The sequence below is a fragment of the Strigops habroptila genome, chromosome 1, assembly GCF_004027225.2.
Source record: "Strigops habroptila isolate Jane chromosome 1, bStrHab1.2.pri, whole genome shotgun sequence".
Lineage (NCBI taxonomy): Eukaryota > Metazoa > Chordata > Aves > Psittaciformes > Psittacidae > Strigops > Strigops habroptila.
In genome coordinates, this window is record NC_044277.2 from 123,450,115 (window position 1) to 123,469,244 (window position 19,130).

Below are 19,130 nucleotides of genomic sequence, written 5' to 3' on the forward strand. Positions count from 1 at the left end.
TATTCTGTAGAAAATGTTGTTATGTTGATAAGTTAAACTCAAGCATTTATATACTTTTACAGTTTAAAACAAGGCTTGGCTACATCCAGGCGTAGAAATATATACATTTATGCATGTGAGTAGTCCTATACAGTCCTATCCCTGGCTGTGTGCTTGTTAGTGAGGTTGTACTAGTCTGATAAGAAATGGAAAAGGATATGAGTTACCTTTCTTTAAGTCTGTTTTGGTACGTAAAGAGGCTGGAATGGAGGCTTGTGTTCCTAATAACAATCTTTATTAGGGAAGTACTTCTCAAGAGGGAAGACTGAGCCATGATCTAACTAATCCGACTTACCCAAGGCTGGTTGGTGAGGGTTAGAGCTGTTTATTTCCAGTGCCAGTCTTGGGCTTTGCGCTTCCCTTTCCCTGCCACTTCTTGCACATCATGTGCCACCACTGCCTCTCTGCCCTTCTCCGTCCTTTGTTGTGGCCTTCTGACTTCAAAGTACCTTCATAAAATCAATGTTATTTAAAAGATTACTTCAAAATCATTTCCCCTCTTTTTCAAAAAAAGAACACTTGAAATGTGTCAGGGAGAGATGTGGATCTGGCTACTGGGAGAGAAGAGTAACCTGTAGAAAGAGGCTGATGAACTTGGTGTGACTATCCAAGGAAGTCTGGTGGCAATATAGGTGATTCATGTACTTGCAGAAGTAGGAGTGCTTGGGGCCAGAGAGGGAAAACTAGTGGAGCTGAGGACATGCTGCCACCAGCACATGTGGCAGCAAGCAGGCCATCTATTTGAGTCAAAAATTAGAAGACTATTTTTAACTATCAGAAGGCAGAAGTTACAGAGCAGATAGGGACAGTGGGGCAGCCTCTTGAAGTAGAGCCTGTCAACAGGATTTTGTTATGTGCTTTTGTGTGATACAGCAATGAGTCACACCTGGCGTACTCCTGCCTATACCATAATCATAGAATCATAGTTAGGGCTGGAAAGGACCTTAAGATCATCTAGTTCCAACCCCCCCTGCCATGGGCAGGGACACCTAACGCTAGACCATGTCACCCAAGGCTCTGTCCAACCTGGCCTTGAACACCACCAGGGATGGAGCATTCACCACTTCTTTGGGTAACCTGTTCCAGTGCCTCAGCACCCTCACAGTAAAGAACTTCTTCCTTATATCTAACCTGAACTTCCCCTGTTAAAGTTTAAATCCATTACCCCTTGTCCTATCACTACAGACCCTGATGAAGAGTCCCTCTCCAGCATCTGTGTAGGCTCCCTTCAGATATTGGAAGGCTGCTGATGTATGCTTGTTCTTGGTAACAACAGAGTTGTTTATATATAAATAAAAATGAACATCAAATTCCACTATCATTTTACTGCCAGAATATTACTTGTTAAAACTAAAGGAGGAAGTACCAGATTTGTAACAAAAACCTTTCTCTTGTTGATTAGATAATGGAATTAAATGGGCATTAGTGAAAACAGACAGAAGGGGGGGTAGAGAGGGTGGGTTAAACAGTCATCCTAAAAATTCAGCTGATTCTTTATCCTTACCTTCCAGTTGCCTATGGTGAAATATTTCAGTAGTTCTGCCGAGATGGCTTACTAACTCCCCAGAGAATTTAATGGCGTAAAAGACATGAGTTTCCAATAGGATACAAATATCTTTTATAAGGATTCCTCAACTTCTCATCACATGAAATAAAAAGCTTAAGAAAACCAGTCAACCAACCAACAAAAATCTGGCTCCAGTCCTTTTTATTCATTTGCACACTACTCTTAAAGCGAACGTATGTTTCCTTTTCCCTTGCGAAGGCCCAGATCCTCCCCCTGCAGAGAGGATCAGAGAGAACAAGCCACATGTGACAGGAGTTAATCATGTAGCTTAATGCACTGTTAGAAGGCACTCAGATAACGAAGTGATGAGAGTGGCAGAAGAGAAGCTGTAAGAGATCATTCCCTTTCTACACAGTAAAGCCTGCAGGAGGGGGAGAAGGGAGAGCTGTGTGTGTCAATCTTCCTGCCCATTTTTTCATGCTGAGCTGGGAAACATGGTAAAGGACAAGAGAGAAAGGAGAAAGGCAGGCTCCAGATAGGACATATCTGTCCATCCACTCTATGTTTAGCATATCAGCGCTACCAGTGGCTTCACTACCAGCTCCTCAGTTACTGCTTCTCCTGAAAATCTTTCAAGAGGCTTAGTGGAAAAGGTAATCTGAGTCCAGGCTTTCCATGGTAGGTGAGGCAGCAGAAGCTGAGCAAGTGCTTTAGCTGGTCTTCCGCATCCTGACCCTGCAGTGTGGAACAGCAGTGAGGGACAAAGCTGAAGTCAAGGCATGTAATAAAGTCCCTAGGCATTTTAAATACCTAGTTAGTCTGTTGGGTGGTGTTTTCTCTGAAAGTTTTTACCCCCTTTCTAATGTAAATAGATGTGTTACTGAAAAATGTTCATAGCTTTTAAATAACAGAGGGTATGGAAGGGAAAAAGTACCAAATGCGAAATTCAATTTAAGCTCGTCTGTGTGCAGCAATTTCCAAATTTCATGGAAATTCATGTATTATCATTGTGGTGTTAAAACACTTCTGAAACAAGAGCTGCTTTGTGTAATTAATTTTCTTCATGATGCTTCTGTGGTTTCAACCTGTCACATTCAGTAGCAGTTTTCATTTTGAGAATCCTTAACTACATTTTCAGTCTTTTTTTATGGTTTGCAAAGTGGTCTGTATTTTGAACATGAAAAAATACTTAATTTATTTAATTCATGACTTGGAAAGTAACGGTTGAACCTAAAATATCAACTGAGGATAACTTTGGGCCTTAATACATCCTGTTAGGCAGCTAAAGTTCCATCTTCAGTGTTTAATTTAAATGTGAAATGTATCCTTCAGTGTGTAGAGCAAGGGAAAAGACCATGTCTGAAATGAAAAAAGACAACAGCCAAACTGCTGTTCCATGGATGAGCTTTTGCAGGTAATGGAATGTGTGCAAAATCTCAGGAAAAGCAGCAACTGTCCTGCAAACCAAAATCTTTGAGCATTTTGTACGCTACTTTTGGTCATTGTCCTCTTGCCAACTGAGAACCGGAAAACCATGGCAGAAGGCCTTTACAGTTCCTGTTCTGCTGTTTCTGGGCATGAATCACGGCGTGGACATGACTGACTTGGTTTGGAAAGGAAGCAAGCTGAGCTGAAGACACCATGATTTATTTCTTCCCTGAGGCAATAGTCCTTCACTCAGCCGAAGTGTCAGGGAGGCACCTTTGTCAGTGCAGCTACTCCAGAGGCTCAAGCTCTAGTATTTCAAGCGGAAGCAGTGGGACAGTTCTTCCAATCCATGTAGTTGTCAGTAAGAAAAAAAAAGAAAATGTAACCATGGGAAAGAACCCTAGGTTGAAGACTCCTTACCTTCTAGTTTTGATCAGTTTGGTATATTTAGGCTTTCCAGTGCAATGGTGAGAACTGATAACATAATCTAGTAGAGGCAGAATTCTCCTGATCCCTTAGCTCCATGCTTTAAACGTCCTGAAAATCATGCAAAGAAATTACAGGAGTTTTCAGTGACTTTGAGAATTGGCAATCAAAACAGGACCGAGATCCTCATGGGAGACAAATATTAGGCAGAATACATCAATGTTTTTCTTAACCCGTAAATTGGTGGCATTGCAGAAGTGGTAGAAAGTTAGGAGCCACAAGATGCTGCTTAGGGCACCACCTCTTTTGAAGCCAAATTGTGAGCTTTTCTGAAGCATGGCAGATGCTCTCTGAGCTCCCGTAGCTGATTAATTATATTAAATCCCTTTTGTTTCCAAGGACTTAGACAGGCCAATGGTCTCGGCCTTTGAAAGTATCACTCGAGGGGATCTGTAGGAGAGGATCCCCACAACATGACTGGTGAAAGCACTCTGGTGTGCTTAAGAACAGGAATCAGATTATAGCTTAACATTTGTAATTTAAAAATAAGAGGTGATCTAAGGAAGCAAAAGTAATCTAAATTTCAACTTTCAGTTATCTCTTTCAAGATGGCTGGTGATTACTCATTATTTTATCCTCTGTAGTCAATATCAAGTGCAGCATTTTGATACATTAATTGAGGGAAGGTTAATGTGTTTGGTAACTTGGACATCATTCTTTCCGGTTAATTGAGGAGGGCCCGAGCCAACTCTGATATTATAGGTGGAACTGTAGCATTGTCTACAATTAAAGATACTTTCCACTTCCTTATTTTCTTTTCCATACACCCCATTAAGTTTTAATCCTCAGGCTGAAGTTTCCATAATTGGTGTTTGCTTCCAGCACAGGTTTTGTTGTTTCTTACTTTTTTCTTTTTTCTTTAAAGATTAAAGACAATATCATAACACAAAATGAGTAACATGCTCAAATTGAGGGAGTTAGCCTTAACTCTGACATTTCCTATCTTTGAAGTGTTACAGTCTGCAGTCTTAATGTTCTGTTAACATGCATTTGTGTGTCATGTATGTGTAATTTATGGACTACATTTTGGTCTCTTCTCTTGTTAGACTGGCATCAAGATGACTGCTGCAGACAAAGAGGACTAAGTTTAGAAAAGAATTAATGGGCATTCAAATGCTTGGGTTCCTATGTAGGCCCTTTATACAGTGTATCTTTGCACATTACTTATAAATTATTAAAATAACACCATTGTTTGCTTGGTATTCAAAACATAATTTACCATCAAATATGTAACAATTCAGCAGCTACCATTCTCCTTAGGAGAAAAAGTCAAAATTTGCTGAAAATGGAATCAGTTTCTGTTTGAGATTAAGAGGGTTTTTTGTCATATAAGCTAATATTTTGTCTTCTTTTTACTATGGCAGCACTAGTTAAATCAGACCCTGCTGGTGAATTGTAAAGAAATAAATCACAACAGACATTAATCTAGATGAGGGCTAAGTAATTAACTTCATAGAAGGGTGGTGTATACTCTGTCTGTGACACTAGACTGACTGCTGTGCATAGAATAAATGCAGTATTTAGGCTGCCTATGGTATTCCACCCCTTCAATTAAGTAAACAAATATATATAGAGCTACTCTGGAGTGTATCCTTTGTGGTCTAAACACTGTATCTTATTAAAATCATCTGCATGCAGTATGTGGGGTTTGAGTTCCTGCCAGTGGTTTCATCCATTGTTAACAGTGATGCTCAGCTCTCCCAAGAGTTAAATACAGTGGTACTATAGTTATGTGAAAAGGGTGCTCTTGGTTACTTTGGTGGCCATTTCGTTGCATATTACCTCCCACTTTGTTTCCATCCATGTGTGTGGCATAGGGTGTTGCCTGGAAAAATACAGGCTTTTTCAGGAAAAAAAAAAATCCATATAGGTTGAGAAAAATATCAAAGGTGGTCTGTAATTGATTCTGGGGGGCGAGACCAGGGCCAGAATAGGTGCATGCCTGTCTGCTTTATGTGTGCATATCAAGCTATTTAATATTTACATTTACATATCTGTTTTCACCTCAATGATAGTGATAAAACATCTGTTGCACTCCAGAAGATAGGATCAGTGGCTTAAAGCAGAACTGTATTTCTTGGTTTTCACTTGTAAGTAAGTATTACAGTCCTCATTCTGCAAGTGCTCTTTCTTTACCCAGAAAATTAGACCTATTGTCTGTTCTAGTTCTGAGAAAACATTAAGCTGAAGTAGTTATATTTTATCATCATTAAAAATATTTATATCTACAATGTCATAACTGCATTCAGATGTTAATCCATTGCACAAAGTATTTGCAGCAGATTTCATTTCAATATAGCACTTAATTTTTGAGGGTGATATGGACAATATAGGTTGACAAAAATTCTGCTTAGAGGAAATAGCTAAAATGATATTCACCTGAAGCTACATTTATTTGATGATGCTATTAAATTGAAAGAATATAAAAATGGTGATAAACCACATACATACACAAATAACTTGGCGTGAAGTCTGAGATTTTAGTCATTAGTTTACCAGACTTGCTGTTTTCCACAAACTCAAATTAATCTGTATATTTCCTAAGCTTTAATTAGCTATCTCTTCAAAGAGTGTTTATCTTGCCCTTCTCAAAAGCGACAAGAGTATTTTAGAGATTAGAGGAACATTAATTTTCATATGGTTCTTCTTTTCCCTACTGGATATAAGGTTTTTTTTACAAATACAGCTGTGCTGAAGCAGAGACAAGTAAACAGGATTGTCTAAAATAAGATCAGCCTTTGCCTCTTAACAGCAACAAACCCAAATGCAGCGAATAAAAGGTGCATGTTAATCAGAAAGTTTCTAATCTCTAGGAGCATGGTGAGTAGCTATAGAAACACATCAGCTTAGGTCAGAACAAGGTTTTCTGTATACAGAAGTAAGAAAGCATTGTACTTCTTCGAAATGTGTTTGAATGGGCGACAGGTTTTTGAGTCGGGAACCGCTGTCACCCTTAGAGCATATCTTGGACCACCATGCAGGCTTGTCTGCAAACGCCTAATTGAAAACAGTGTGTGGCAGTATGGTTGCGCAGGCCGGCTGCAGACCACATACTCTGGCAGCTCATTCCAAGTCGTGGTGTAACGGTTCAGTTTCAGATTCTCTTTTTACACCTGTGTCCATGGGACGTGTGTGCTTGAAGCGATTATAGACCCTTCTGGTCGGAAAAATTCACCCCTTCTCAACAGCCCTTCGGTCACAGGCAATGCTGAGGAGGTTCTTCCCAGAGCTGGTTTTGCTTTGAAGCATCTGAAATATAGGTGAAGATGAAAAAAAATGTGATTATTTACCTGGTGATTGGGATTGCATGATGCTTTCACCAGGCATCAGTGCTGCAGGTTATGAACCAGTGACAGGTAGATTGGCCCATGAAGTACAGTCATTGAAAGGAAACACAATAGGTTGAACATGGATGAGTCCAGAGGAGGGCCACAACGATGATCAGAGGACTGGAGCACATCTCCTATGAAGATGGGCTGAGAGAGTTGGGCTTGTTGGAGAAAAGAAGGCTTCGGGGAGACCTTAGAGCAGCCTTCCAATACCTAAAGGGGCCTACAGGAAAGCTGGAGAGGGGCTTTTTACAAGGATAGGACAAGGGAAAGCTTTAAACTGAAAGAGGGTAGATTTAGGTTTGACTTTAGGAAAAAATTCTTCACTATGAGGGTGGTGAGACACTGGCACAGGTTGCCCAGAGAAGCTGTGGCTGCCCCATCCCTGACAGTGTTCAAGGCCAGGTTGGACGGGGCTTGGAGCAACCTGGTCCCTGCCCACGGCAGGGGGTTAGAACTAGATGATCTTTAAGGTCCCTTCCAACCCAAACTGTTCTGTGATTCCATGACTGTGCTCCTTTGAGCCTAAGGGACATTCATTCTTCCAAAGTGGAGGCTGCTGCTGCTGCTGAAATTGCATTTTATCTCCTTCTCAGGAGAGTCCCCAGCCCTCAGAGTAGAGCGGTGCTAGAGAAGAGCATGGAGAGATGAAGGCAAGAAGAGTTTGTCCGCTTCCATTCCAAAGATTTACAGGCTCCAGAGAAGGCGAGCAGCCAGGAATAAAGTGAAATATCCTCAATGAATAATTCATTTGCTGGAAAGTGGTTTTTCAGGGAAACTAAAGCTACACAGATATTTGGACAAATTGAGCTGAAACACTCTCAGCCATAAAAAAGATGGATAGGAGGGGAATATACAAAAATCTTGAAATATGTTGTAATATCTTATTTCAACCTTCTGGATAGATTCCTTTAAAAGGCACATTCAAAGCTTTGAGGTTTTTGTCTCAAAATCATTCTTTTTTATTTTTCCTTTTTCTTTTTCTTTTTTTTTAGTAGACCTAGCTTAAAAGAGCAAATGTTACTGGGAGGTATTAAATGATCTGAAAATGAAGATAAATTTATGTTGATTTGGGTCTTCAGACATTGGGTTTTGTTGCTTTTTTTGCTTGCTTGGAGAGCCCAGCACTAGCAGACACAACCCTCAGCATCAGGAGTTGTCTGATCAGAGCACCTCCTTTTCCTGAATTCTCTCTTGCAGTTTTAAGAGTAGTAGTGTTCAGTGCAGTTGCTAATAGCACAGTTTGTGGGAAAACGTGGGAAATAGTGTATATTTGTAAGATCTCTGGTGAATGGATTGGAAGGTCTGCACACAATGGAAATCTCTGTCTTGATGAGAAGATGGAGGAGGCTGTCTCTGGTGAAGCTCACATTCATGCTGCTGCCTGCGACTAGCTGGCCTGGTTGGGGGCAGCAGGCTCTGTTTCTCTCTTACCAGATGCACATAAACCTTCATCTTGGTCAGTATGAGCATCAAGGGGGGTACATGTTTGTGCTTCAGGGCTGGAAAGCTAACAGGTAAGTGAAGTAGTTGGCCAGAGTGATCACCCAGGAAACACAGAGAAGCTTCAGAAGGTTCAAAAATCCAAGGGCTCTGTGGTGGAACCACAAGGTATAATCTTATCACTGCATAAATCACATGTAATTGTGATGCATCAGCAGGACAAAGCCAAGTGCTTGTCAGGAAGATCCTAGTGATCATTTGTAGTGGGTCTGGTGGTTTTATTCTTTATCTACAGTGGAAAACAGGGACAAATTGGAACAATCTTACCTTAAAACTTTACAAGCCCTCTTCCTGCAAAGTCTGCTGTAACTCCATGACTCTGGGGGGACCTACTGTGGTTGACCTGTGCCACCCAACTAGACAAATCCCTTCTTTCCAAATCCAGATGATGTTTAGATCCTCTCCAGTCTTGAAAGCACAGCTCAATACATTATCACGCAAAACAGAAGAGGGTGAGAATGTTACTATGGACAAGGGGCTTCTAGCTGGCCAGCTACCTCTAGCAGATGAGAAGAACAAGAGGACAGGGAGGTCCCAGCTCCTAATTTACAATCCTTTTGCTGTTGCATCCCATCATCTCAGTTTTTAGGCCCTTTGTATTCTGTTCTGTTCGGTCAAGAATTGCCTTCCCTTGGTGTATGTACGTATGGTGGACTGGGAAAGCACAGGCTGGGAAAGATTCGCATATGTGTAATGTTATTTATCTATAATAAGATAAACTGATAACTGTAACACCTCACAGAAATAGGCAGAAATCTATTTAGTGTTACTATCTGGAGGCCACCCTGGGCTTGCTGAAATTACCAATCTGCCTCTCCAGTGCTTAATATTAATTGTTGCTGGTATGTATCCACCCTCATGTGCAGCACACAGCCAGTTGCAGTCTAGGGGCTCATCTGAGCTCATTTTGCATGGGGTTCTGAAGGCCTGCTGGCTGCAAGGTGCTGCCCAAGGAGACTTCCCTTTTCCAGCCACTTTAGTTGTGCTGCACAAGGAATGTGGAGGTGAGTTACCTTTTCTTATCCAAAACCTGTTTATCTAAAATCATAGTAATGAAGGTGGTGGGAAAAATAATTCTGAGAGTTTTCATCATGTAAATCACTTTTTTTAATAAGCAAGAAAACCAGTTTGTGAACTAGATAAAATCTTACAGATGTCTAGTATTTAGTATGTTACATGTCTTTGTTATTTGTATACATTATTGATCATGTAGGAGGCTCTTACTCATAGGTATTGAGTGATTTTTGAGGAATATTTTATGGAGGTGATTTGCAGGAGAAGATCTAAAAGGATCATATCAAGAAAACTTTGATTCTTATTGGATTTTTTGAGAAAGAAGAGACCCCAATTGTCCTGAGTTAAATGTCTTCACCCAGTTAAAAATGGGTGACCATCCTAACATCTCGAGAAGATGTTTTCCTATGCTAAATTCTCACTCCTGTAACAAGCTGAGCATGTGTAACTTTACAAGCAGAAGCAGGTTTCTTTGGATGCGTAAACTCGTAGTCACACTTGCAGGTCAGCAGCTTGCAGACTGAACTCTTTTGATATTTTAAAAGCCAGACAGAAGACAAAAGTACCCCTCTTCCAACAGCTTAACAGACAAAGTTTAGCTGAAGTCACCACCTTGCTTTGATAATACTGGTTCTCCTCATTAGAATTGCTATCTGATGCAACCTAAATGTTCCATGGTATTTAAGTTAAAGCAGTGTGAGTAATTCAGTTAATTAATTAGGTGTGGGTAGGGCTTACCTTCCATTGTCAAGGGATCAAAGGAGAACACAATAGCATTTATTTTCTTGTTCTGCTCCATACCTTAGTGTCAGTTCATTCAAATAACCTTCTGACCCAAATGTTACTGCAAGTTATTATGTTAAGTTATTATGCTTTGATGAACATTTCTACCCTGCATCAACCTCATGACTGCTGGGGCTCAACATGTGCTGCTTTGAGGTATCTGGAAGTGGACAGAAAAATGGCAAAAACATCGAACAAATGAGGAATACCCAGATAACTCTAAGCCTCTGCCCTTCCTCTATGAAGTTATCTCCTTGCTTCTTCCATCCCTGCCCTATTATTACAGAAAAAACTTGTGTGGAGAAGCTGAAAGGGAGATTGCACAGGCAGACACAGGTCTCCAACACTTGTGGGTGTCAGTGTGCCCAGCTGAAGGAACTCTAATGGAAAATGACTGGAAGGGGAGCATTAATTCAGAGAAGAATTTGAATTGGAGTTGGTGGATACTTTTTATTTGAGGTTTTTTGCTCTATAACTATTGTGGTTCGGTATTAGGGCCTTCACAGAAAGAAGGGGAGGGGGAATAAAAGTCAGTTTTTCCTTTGACTTCATTATTGCCAAGGTTTCCCTCTGCATCTCTGAGGAATTTCTGTTAGAGAGGTTTATTCTACTAACAGTCTGTTAGCAGGATTGGCTCCTCATTGAAAGCATGATACAGTCCGTGAGATTAAACAAGGTAAAATAAGATGAAGTTCTAAGGAATTAAATTGTGTGTGGACACTGAACGTTTTCATGTCTGTGCTAAAGGTATTCACTTCAATTATTAATTGTTTTGTGAACTAAGTCAATAAAAACCAGACCTTGCTAACACTGTCAGCTGACAGTAATGCCCGTAATGCATACATTTGTGGGGAGACTCTTCGAGTTTGAAATACCATTTATTTTAATAGGCTGGACTTTGATTTTATTTGTCTGTGGCCATGCTGTGGAGTAAAGGAAATGAAATGATCTCAATGTCACAAACTTACTTCATTTTTTTCTTTAGAATGACATATTGTCTTCTTTAGCCACTTAATACAACATAATGCTGTTTAGGGCTTTAAAAGACAAGGAGAAATGAAGCTTTATTAAATTCAGTAAGTCCTTTGCCTAGGATGTTGTTGCACTTTAATGATTTTAGAATCATTAAAATCACTTATTTCACTACTTGAAATAAGTGAATCTCATTTCAGGTTTTCATTCAAGAGTTTGATTAACAGTAGTGCCATACGTATCACAAGAAATAAAATCTTTTAGGACACAAACAATAGTAACAGGGAAATCGCTATACAGTTGGGTTTGGTTGCATCTGTGATAGAAGGATCTCTGCGCTGTCCCTTAACTTACTGTACAGTAGCTTGTGTAGGTGTGTGGCTGTGATGAAACCTGTGCTACGGGTACGTGTGTGTTGGTGCAGCAACCTCCATTCTGGTGTTACATTTCCTTCTGTTGAAGGTTTTTGAAAGAACTGAGCTGTCTTTCAAATAAAGACCGTAAAGGATCCACATCTGTGCATGTGAGCGTGAGAGACAGTTGTCTCAAATGATTTACTCCTGTAAGTCTGGCCTCTCTTCCTGGGAGAAGTAAAGGAGAAAAATGCAAAGAGTGGAAGACAAAGGAGGGAAAACCCAGAGACAGCAGCGACACCCATTATTGGGGGCTGAGGTGGCTTTCACACAGGTTGCATTTCTCAGTCTGTAGCCTCTGTAAATGTTGAACTGTACTATATTCAGTATTCCAACAGGCAAAACCCCAAACTTGTTGTACGCCAGCCCTTCATAATGTAACTGAGTCACTGATAAATGCACTATACGTGGGAAGCTTGAAACATGCTACGTTTTTTCCCCAAAATATTGGATGTAGGGGCAAAACTAGGTACAAAATAGTTGAAAAACTGTTCAGTGCCAGTGAGATTTGGAGGAGATGTTTAGATCCAGTATTGCAAATTCCTATCCATATGATTAACACTGGACTTGCAGCAGTGAACGTGGAGCTTTCACACGTGGTCAACACTGGGCATATACGCAGGCTCTTTCCCCAGCTGGGCTTGCTAGTTCATGTAATGGATCCTTCTCTTGGTCTCCAGTTACATGTATCACTGTGGTGATGTAAGGAGAGGAGAATATTGACTCTATTCCAGTACAGTGTACCATACAGCTTTCTGTGCAGCTCTAATCTGCTAGTGCCAAATGGACATAGGCAGCCAGCCATCTACATGGCATTTTGGCAGTGCTTTAAAAGAAGTCAGTCAGTAAAGTTGAGTATTGGGTACCACAAACTGGATTAGCTAAAGTTGTACTCACTGTTCAGTCTAAAGGCATCCATTTGCTAATTTATTATCTATGTGCCCCATAGTTACCAAACAGTTGCCTTCTTCAGTACCAAGCACTGCACAATATCTTGGAACAGCTATTTTTTCATATTGTATTCAGGACATGATTACAGGGCTTCAGTGGGGCAGTAAAAATGGGCATCGTTCTGGGTGCTTGTTGCTGTTTTCTGGAATCTGAGTTAATGGAAACAAAGTTTGAGAAAACTGCCCTTTTTTTGTTTTAATGATCTGAATCCCAGCTTGCTTTATCTTCCAGAAATTGCAGTATGGGATCCAGCTGGAAATGACTGCAATATTATTTTGCCATAGCACTAAAGTGTTTTGTCTGAAAGTTTAGCTATTTATATTACACATCCCTCTTGAAGCCTGATGTTCAAGAGCTCTTCATTAGAAACATCAATGGCATTAAATGGAAACGGATCTTGCATGATAATATAAAAAATCAGACCAGTAATGCAGTACCCGATTTCTGTTGTAAGGCATTTCTTATAATTGTGAATTCCTTCACATAGAGGAGGGTAACTAAAATAACATGATATTTTTATTTTACTATTAAGAGTTTTAATGAACTTCAGGAAAACAGTTTCAGTACGGAGCTGTAAAAGCTCTGTTACCTTGCGCACGTTGACCTCGGTCCTGCAAACAATTACACTTGAGCACAGCCTCGCTGACTTCAAATGGCCAGCTCACGTGTGCAAGGTTAAACAGACGTGTATACACTTGTAGAGATCAAGGCCTCACCTTAAACCTGAAATACTTTAACCAAGGGGTAGGTTTTGCAATAGCATGCCAGCAAGAAACCTTGCCTTAAAATCAAGCAGATGATAGAGGTGTTTTCTGTGGCACTGATGCAGAAGCTCCTGGCTGGTGCTGAATCAGAAGCTGCCAGGTTTGTCCTGGGAGCTGGGGTTGTGAGGCCTGTGCTGCAGTCCTTCACCGAGCACAGCTGTGATGACTGCAGTAGGGGCTCTGCTCATGGAGGTGCCTCTCTGTGGCTGGAGAGATGCTGACCGGCCTCCCCACGCAGCCTAACTCCCTGTGGTCTCTCCGCAGCTGGCTGTTCCGCACAACGACGAGTGGACCCGCTTCGCCCGGACCCTGGTGGAGATCCGCGCCAACCGGGCAGACAGCGAGGAGGAAGGAGCGGTGGAGCTGTCAGCCTAGAGGAGGACAAGGAGCAGCACCCGCCGCCACCACAACAGCAGCTTCCCCCCTGCTGAGTACACCAGTGTTCAGTGTCAGAGTCAGTCCTGATGTGGCTTTCGATGCCAGTCTGTGCCAGTATTGCTCAAAGCATTCCGTATTAATCACACTGCTTTACACAAGGCTGAAAATATCCAGAGCATTTTCATACTTTATATTTCTGTCTGAAAAGTAAGAAAGAAAAGACAAATCAACCCTTTATGGGTTTAGTTGTTGCCTTTTAACTACTTAGTAGCTGTATTTAATAGCTAGGAACCCCTGGTTAAACTTGTGCTCACATTGCGCTTCTGGCATAGTCCTATTAAATCCATATGAAGCCAGATATGATTATGTGCAGATGTGGTGTGCTTCACTGTATGGGACTGGGCCAAAGACTTTAGATGTGGTGTTTCACATGGTGACTTACATTATGAATGGATGTACTATACGAAAGTTGCTGCTCCTTATTTATTGCGGTGTGCTGCATGGAACATATTTATTTGAAAGCATTAAAATAAATGATCCTAAAGCATGTGCATAATGAGAGAACTGCATTGTCTGTGTGCTGCTGTAGAGGTTACGTTAAAGTCCACATAACAATTACAGTACATCAGTTCTGCTTAAGATGTAAGATCTATAAAGGTTGGCTTGAGTGGATGGAATGAGTTTCCTTTTTTTTCTTTCAAGATGCCTATTATTTCTAGGCACTTTAACTATATTTCAAATACAGTTGGTCACTGATACTTGTCATGCAAGTTAACACTAACAGTCTGACAAAGGGTTGTGGTTCCCGAGTATGACACTAGTATTGCCAATAAAATGTATGGAGCCCGTCCTGTCGCAGTGTGGTTCATCTTTCCTTGCCAGCACCGCTCAGCGTGTTCCCTGCCGGTCACTGGGAAAATGTGACTGCCCTGACTCACAGAATGCTAATGCAGCTGCTATGGGAATAGATACCTTCGCTACCTGGGGGCTGGCCATCAGATCCTGCTGCAAATCCTACATGAGCAGACACTCACCCACATCAGCTTCTAGGCTTGATTCATTTCTGGTTTTTCCCTCCATCCCTGGCTGTGCACATGCAGAGCAGCACCATCCTGCCATATGCACTAAAAGGAATGGGAAGGACAAGGCGTCCTCAAACTGTCTTGAGAGACAGGTTGGTGTAGGGGACAAGGCAATGTTCTCCTTTATGACAAACTCTTGCGGCTTGAGCAAAGAAACAGGGTGCAGCCTGATCTCACCACGTGCCCAGAGGGATGCTGCTGAATGCTCACCTTAGTGGTGAGGCTGCTAGTTGTGTTCACATCTCAACACTGTGCTGAGGCAGAGCACAGCTCCGACACATGGGTTAAGCAGTGGCTCACAATCCCTTGGGCAGGCAGGTGAACCATTACAGCAAGAAATGTTGGAAGTCAGACAGCAACAAAGATTTTGTATGTTAAGTTTGCAGGGAACCACGTCTCATCTTTGGGCCATCATGATACAAAATGATACATTTATCGTCTAATGCTCTTCAGAGCTATGGCCAAACCCAGACCTGCTGGGAAGCCTCTGCACTGCTAATAGCCAGAGTAGGCTAAGAAAATTAATCCTTTGGAGACCTGGATTTCCCTTATCCTCTCAATGGTTAGGAATAACTACCAGTGAGAGTGTATGGGCTAGTTTCTTCTTCATGGTGGGACCTGAAGATATGTCCCAGTGCCTGTGGGACCTGAAGCTATCTCCCATGGAAGCGTCCTGCCCACTGGGTTGTGGTAAGCAGGGTCTTCCACCAGATGAACTAGTTCACAGAGCACAGATACGTCTGTCATTGGTGGCTCCAAGAGCAGAGCCACACATGAGGGAGCCTTGTGTTCCTCCTGCTTCCCTGGGTACGCTGGGAGCTGTCCCAAAGAACCAGTGTGGCACTCACAGCACTGTTGTACCTTAAAGGTGAATGCTAATGAACAACCAGGCGAGACACTTGTGAAGCAGCAGCTTAGACATCATCTCTGGGTTGTTTTTTCCCCAGTTTCTCCCTGTTTTCCTTTCAAAAAGGACATGTAAGTGTTGTGTGTGTATGTGGGCACATGCAGTGCAAAGGGGAAGGGGTGGGAGATGTATGTTGGCCATTAGTGGGACACAAGATTAGGAACACACATGTAGATATACACAGAGTAAACTCATGTTGCTGAGGAGGAGAGGTGGGACACTCACTGCCCTTCTGCCCCTATGGTACATCCACATCTGAAAGTGTGGGATGCTGTGTGAGGGTTGTAAAGGGAAGGGTGTTTGATTGACGGTGTCTCCTGTTCATCGTAACCAGCAGAGTGGAAATGGTTGGCAAATGTGCTTCCACTTTTTCCATATTGCCATTCAGGTTTTGGAACCTAAGGGGGGGACTGCATGTTCTGCATGTTCGCCTTCCAAGTCTCCCTACTTTATGGCATTAACAGCTTGTAAAATGGTTTTAAGAGCAGCCTCAGAAGACCTTCAGCATTTGCTGCTGTGTGCAAATGAATTCGACCAAACTCCCTCTTTTTATTCTTCTCTCCTCCTTTTTGAGAGGGGTTCAGCAGTACACAGAGGGAACAATGAAAAGATCCAGATTTCCACAGGAAACAACATGAAAGGGCCATTACAAGCAGCTGAAGCAGGGGAAGAGCACCCAACAAGAATGAGGCATTTACTCCCCTTCTGCTGGTCGTGGCTGCTGTGCAGTGCACTCTCTGACCAGCCCTTGTTGTGCCTTTCCAGGAATCTCCTACAGTTTTTGTTTGTATGATTGATTTTCCTGCTGCTAAACAAATCGCTCCCCCTCACTGGCTTTCCAAAAGAGCCTATATGACAGATGTTCCTCAGCATCTTCCCCGGTAGGGAAGTAAATACAAAATTACCCTCTATTTTCAGCAAAGAGAAAACATCTTGATACTGAAAGCCCTGTCCAACCTGGCGTTGAACACTGCCAAGGATGGGGCAGCCACAACTTCTCTGGGCAGCCTGTGCCTGTGTCTCACCACCCTCACAGTAAAAAATTTCTTCTTAATATCTAATCTATTTTCGTTCTGTTTAAACCCATTCCCCTTGTCCTATCACTACATGCCCTTGCCAAAAGTCCCTCTCCAGATTTCCTGTAGGGCCCCTTTAGTTAGTGGAAGGCTTCTCTAAGGTCTCCCCAGAGCCTTCTCTTCTCCAGGCTGAGCATGCCCAACTCTCTCAGTCTGATTTCAACAGGTGAACTGCTCCAACCTTTGGAGCATCTTTGTGGCCTCCTCTGGACTTGCTCCAACAGGTCCACATCCCTCTTGTGTAGAGGGCCCGAAGCTGGATACAGTACTGCAGGTGGGGTCTCATGAGACCAGAGTAGAGGGGCAGGATCACCTCCTTCGACCTGCTGGTCACTCTTCTTTTGATGCAGCCCAGGATACGGTTGGTTTCTGGGCTGTGAGCGCACACTGAAGCCGCATCATGGTGAGCTTCTCATTAACCAGCACCCCAAGTCCTTCTCCTCAGGGCAGTTCTCAATCCAGTCTCCCCCAGCCTGTATTTGTGTTTGGGATTGCCCTGACCCAGGCGTAGGACCTTGCACTTGGCTTGGTTGAACTTCATAAGGTTGGCACTGGCCCACCTCTCAAGCGTGTCCAGGTCCCTCTGGATGGCATCCCTTCCCTCCAGCAAATCAACCGAACCACACAGCTTGGTGTCGTCGGCAAACTTGCTGAGGGCACACTCAATCCCACTGTCCATGTCACTGACAAAGATGTTGAACAGGACCGGTCCCAACACCGACCCCCGAAATATTTCAACCGAAATGTCTCAATTTCACAGTGGTATTTGAACATCAAGGTTGGCAGATTCCTGCCTGCCCCCCTGCCACATGTGCGCCGGTGAGCCGAGGAGCTCAGCAGCAAGCAGCATGACGTACATGCACACCATGGGGTGTATGGCAGGACATTCCCGAGCAGGCAATCCCCTCCTGAGGAAGATGCAGAGCAGTTTGTCGGGTTTTATATTTTTAGCAGGTTTAGAAAAACCTGCCCATGTTATTTTTGAAGCCTGTGGTATGTTTGCTCACAAAAGCGTTCCTGCAAACTGTCAATATTAAGTCAGCTTAAACCCAACCCTTTCCCTGGGGACCAACTAGAAAAGTATCCCTCAGCTTCTGCTGGGCTGAGAAACACAAGTAGGGGGTAACTGTTTCAGAGGCACCCCTTCCCCGCTTTCATGGTGATAGGTAACATCACCAATACTGGATCATTTCTTTTTGTCTCTTTGGAAGCACTGTCACGGGGAGTTAGCTGGCCCACAGGAAGCAAGCGCAGTTACATTTTATCCTGGTCCTCCCACACTTTGCATAACTTGCCCAAACACGAAGAGGACAAACATCTAAACACTGAACATTGTCCTCAGGGCCTTTTGTTTGTTTGCAAGGCAATCTGACAACTTCTTGGCTTGTGAGCTTTTCAGAGCAGGAATGCATCCTTTTGTGTCTGGCGGAAGCTGACTGTGGGCACAGATCGTCCCCCAGATCTCTGGGCAGAGCCGTAGCGTGCTTTGAAACATTTTAAACTGAGCTGCATGATAAGGAAGCAGTCACTGGCTCTTCAATTGTTCTGCCCCTGCCTGCATCATCTACTGGCCCTGAAAAGAAGGGCAGAAGGATAGAACCACCCCCCAGAAGACAGTTAATGGGGAAGAGGAGGGCCACCATGGGTTGCGGTGGGGGTTGTCAGTCCAGCCTTGCTCAACTTGACTGCCAGAGATAGGATAAAGGCTGTGTGGCCTTCTGAGGTGGACCTGCCACAGGAGAGCTGTGCCCTGGGCTGGTAGCATTGTCCCTTCATCCCTAGAATAAAGGATAAATCACATACATATTGCCAGGCCTGGGAAAGAGAAGGCACCACTATGCAGGGAATGAACTGGGTTGAGCTGTGATTTGTTTTGTCAAACGCAAGCAACGGTCTTTATCACACGAGCCAAGAAGTTGTGCAAGTCAGACAATAACCCAGCTCCAGTCCCTGTCCCATTGCTGGCTGCGAGGCACTGGCTGCGCTGGGGTCCGGCAGCACTGGAGCGTGCTCCGGCAGGGATGGCCGGTGTCCCGCTCTGGCTGGGAGGGAGCAGCTGCTGGCTGAACCCATGCTCATGGCCAGGAACCGCCTGTCCCAGGTCGGGGAGGACGTGCAACGCAGTACTCAGATGTCTTCCCTGAGCTGCTGACTTTCCACAGAAACCCCTGACAAGGTCCATCAGGAAAAAAGTGAGGAAAGGCATGTAAAACCAGCTCTTAAATAGCCTGAAATCTCAGGCGTCAAGCACAGGCATCTCCCAGTGAGAAAGTTTAACTTTTATGACAAGCCTTAACCAAAAATCTGACAGCTAATTCTGAAGTAATACAAGGGTCAGCTTTTTGCCCCCATTTCTGAAACGAAGGAGCTGTCATCTGGGGAGATTCAGATATACAGGGTTGGGAGGTGGCAGCCAGCAGCCGTCAGAGCCTGGCACAGCCTCTGCACACTGGCTTAGCCAGACCCCAAGATGCAGCTGCAGGCATATGTCATCTTCT

At 43.2% G+C, this 19,130-nt stretch overlaps 1 protein-coding gene across 7 annotated transcripts in view; it reads left to right on the top strand.

The window, feature by feature from the left end:
- DYNC1I1 (dynein cytoplasmic 1 intermediate chain 1) overlaps positions 1 to 14,418 on the top strand; it is a 190,660-nt gene extending 176,242 nt beyond the window's left edge. For all 7 annotated transcript variants that reach the window (XM_030492458.1, XM_030492475.1, XM_030492494.1 and 4 more), the window contains one exon: positions 13,454 to 14,418. In XM_030492458.1, the coding sequence (XP_030348318.1) occupies positions 13,454 to 13,564 (111 nt within the window). In that variant the 3' untranslated portion in view covers positions 13,565 to 14,418. The remainder of the gene's footprint in view (positions 1 to 13,453) is intronic.
- Positions 14,419 to 19,130: the final 4,712 nt, after the last annotated feature.